Source organism: Phaethon lepturus, unplaced genomic scaffold, assembly GCF_000687285.1.
Source record: "Phaethon lepturus isolate BGI_N335 unplaced genomic scaffold, ASM68728v1 scaffold46787, whole genome shotgun sequence".
NCBI classification, from domain to species: Eukaryota; Metazoa; Chordata; class Aves; order Phaethontiformes; family Phaethontidae; genus Phaethon; species Phaethon lepturus.
The window spans coordinates 4,300-7,469 of NW_010553471.1; the positions used below are offsets into that span (position 1 = coordinate 4,300).

General features: G+C 47.6%; 1 protein-coding gene across 1 annotated transcript in view; it reads left to right on the forward strand.

Annotated features, from left to right (window-relative positions):
• The first annotated feature begins 1,058 nt into the window (after positions 1-1,058).
• Positions 1,059-3,170, forward strand: part of LOC104624235 (chromosome unknown open reading frame, human C16orf59) — a 3,554-nt gene continuing 1,442 nt past the window's right edge. Inside the window, exons 1-3 of the mRNA XM_010291544.1 lie at positions 1,059-1,155; positions 1,383-1,484; positions 1,915-2,126. Of these exons, the coding sequence (XP_010289846.1) occupies positions 1,059-1,155; positions 1,383-1,484; positions 1,915-2,126 (411 nt within the window). The remainder of the gene's footprint in view (positions 1,156-1,382; positions 1,485-1,914; positions 2,127-3,170) is intronic.

Consider the following 3,170-nt stretch of genomic DNA (forward strand, 5'->3'; position numbering starts at 1 on the left):
CACCACACAAGAAAACATTTTAATGTTTAACATTTTAATGGAGAGTCCTCAGGAAGTTTGACGTGTGAAGAAATCGCTGTGCCAAAAGCTAGGGTGAGAATTTGTCCTGTCTGTTGTACCATAGTAACTCCTTTTTGTACACATTTACTAGCAGAGTAAATGTATAGAAATGGAAGTGACACTTGTACCTCAAGAAAGGAAGGGAAGTTTTGTTTGTTTGATAAAAGCATAGGTAGGGCGATGCAGCAGAATTATTCATGTGCTGCAAGTTCACGTTCTGCTTATAGAAATGTGTTGTCTCTCTTCTGCTGGCTGTAAATACTTTCTGTCAAAACAAATTGAGAGCAATAACATAGGTGTTTTTCAGTGTCTGATGCTTTCTGTAGGGTGTCCTTGTTGATCTGATACCAGCTGTCAAAAATGAGGGGGGAATGGCTAGAAAATAACCTGTGAAAATGAGGGGTGAGGAAGATGCTTGTATTTGAAGTGCTGATATGTCATATCGGTGTGTAACAGCTGGTACAGCGGAGCATAACCCCTCCACCTCCTGCCCCTTTTGAATTTTCAGGGCATGGGAGAGATGTCGTCTCTGCCAAACAAGTGCAGATGCAGCAGCTGCGAGGAACCGTTTTATAGAGAGGATCCAGACAACTGTATCCTTTCTCAGCTCACCGTCCCCTTCCACGTGCACCTGATGCGGTACAGCAGGCACCGGGTGCATTCGCCCTGCAGCATGCTCCCATCTGGAGAGAGTTATGCCTCCAATAACAGGAGTTCAGGCTGGGTCTCTAGGAAGTGTTTGGGTTTGGTTTTTTTTTTCATAGCGCAGCTCTTAAGCAGTCATGAAACTTTTGATCCAGACAAACAAGGCCACAAGGCAAACATGCCGTACACAGCTGTGCTGTCGTCCTCTTCCCCCTGCAGTGCCACTTCATGGGCTGCTCGCCCTCTGCCTCTGCCCCTGATTCCAGCTGGCCTGGCCCAGGGCTCGAGGCAGCGCACAGAGCTGCTGGTGTGAAACCTTCCTTAAGCTGCTGTTGTTTGAGTTCTGTTCACCCATGCCAGCCTTCAGTCCTGCGGAGATAGAGGAGGAATTAAAGGTCCTCCAGGATGTCACCTGCCTTCTGAGCCAGTATGTGGAAGCTGAGCCTGCAGGTAAGGAGGAAAAAGAAATGGAGGGGATAGAAGGTGGAATAAGGATGATTTTGGTGGGCTCCAGTTCCATGTGTCTTGTGTTCTTGGCATGTGCTGGATGTGAGCGACAGGTGCATTCTCTGCCTAAAATGAGGGCTGGTGAACCCAAGGCCATTCTAGAAACTGATATTTTGGGGGAAGGTTTCAGTATGCTCATACCTGCTGGTTTTCCTCTGCTTCTCTTCTAGATCATCCCACTCTGCAAAGAGAGTATGAAAGCCTTCTAACCTTGGAGGGTTTGCAAACCACAGTTTCCCAGTGCCTGCATAAGCTGCAGCTTCTGCGAGCAGGTGAGCCAGTCCCTGTTTTTGTAGTTGGGTATGAATGTGGCCAGCTGTGCTTGAACAGTAGTTTGCCATCTGTGCGCAGAACACTGTGGACCAACATAATTTTTCTCCTGGTTATCCTTAATGGTAATGTAGCATGTGAAATTACCTGGTGGCAAACAAAGCCGTGGTATCTGTCTGCCACCCATCTGCGCTCAGGAGAGGCTTGGGAGTTTTAACTGCTGCAATTCAGGAGGACTGGTGAGGGAGCTCTTGAGAGATGGGGAAGGCTGCATGCCATAGCTTAAGATGTCCTGACTGTGCCATGTGTGAGGAGCTTACCCTGACTAATACAATGACATTAGTTGGGCATTTCAGACAGTAAGTAGATAACAAATTCTGCAAATACAGGTTTAACTTGTATTGCCTCCTGCCAATTCTTTCACCCTGGCAGCTGTGGAGTCCCAGATGAGGCTGTGCCCAGACTGCACTGGGGATGTAGGAAGCTGCTCTCCAGCCTGTGTTCCTCCCTGGGGACAGATGTGTGACAGTGCAGGCGTGCTGGCTGTGCCTCTCCTTTGTTACTCCAGTTTCCAGGAGCTGAGGGACCTGTTTGCCTTGAAGCTGCAAGTGTCAATGCTGCACCAAGAAATTGCCTTACAAAAGGTGAGCCTTTAAAGGTGTTAGTGCTCCTGGGGTAGGGCAAGAAAAGGGCAGCTGTGCGGCAACAACTGGCATATGGGGTCTTGATGGGGGAGCAGCAGCACAGCAAGCACTCGCAGTGGCGTTTTTTATGCCTCATGTCCAAAGCCCATCAGTGCCTTGCTTATTTTGTAGTTGAATGGACGTACTTTCGTGTTAAGGCCAGCGCAGAGACCTTTAAATGTCTGTCCCTCTCCTGATAAGATTTTTTTTTTTTTAGCTACTCCTGAAAGTTTTTGGCAGTGGAGGATGTTGCTAATGCCTGCAGACCCCTTTTGGCAGCCCTTTGCAGTCCCATTAGGGCACCTGCTCTATCATTCTCTCCTGTGTGACCTCCAGCTAGTGACCTCCTCCGCTGTCTGTTCCTTTCCTTTTAAATCTCAAACCACTGTGCTGCTAATCTTAACTTTATTATTCTGAGACTGCCTGCAAGAACACAATAGGAGGTCAGTCTCTCCACCAGCCAGAGCAGAGTGCTTGCTGCACAGGGATCATTTGTTCTTTTCAATCAACAGCAGCAAAGGGCAGAGAAGATCTGTGAAATCACATTTACTCCTTTGACCTAACTTTTGCTGTTGACCTGAATGATAGAGGCTTTGGAAAAGCCATTTTTTGTAAGCCAGGGAAAAGTTATTCATAACTGGCAGCACTCCTCCCACTGGCTGAAGACAGATTGCTGCCTGTCTTCAAGTGGGACTTTAGTGCTATAATCCTGAATTATGGGTTGTGAGGTTTTTGATTTTTATCTGCCCAAAATGAACCAAAGGGGACCAAAGCCTGCTGCCTGATGCTTTGTTGAGTGACTCAATTTCCTCTGCACATGTATCTAAATAGGTGCTTTGTGCTGGGTGAGCTGTGAGTATCTGAAGCAGCTCTGTGCACAGCGTGGAAGATAGGTGAAATTCTTGAGACGGGTGAAGTGAACGAACTTGGTGCGAGATAAAAACCCTGGCAAACAGGATGTACCTGTTTCCAGATCAAGCCTGTCCATTGCTTTTCCATGGAGGA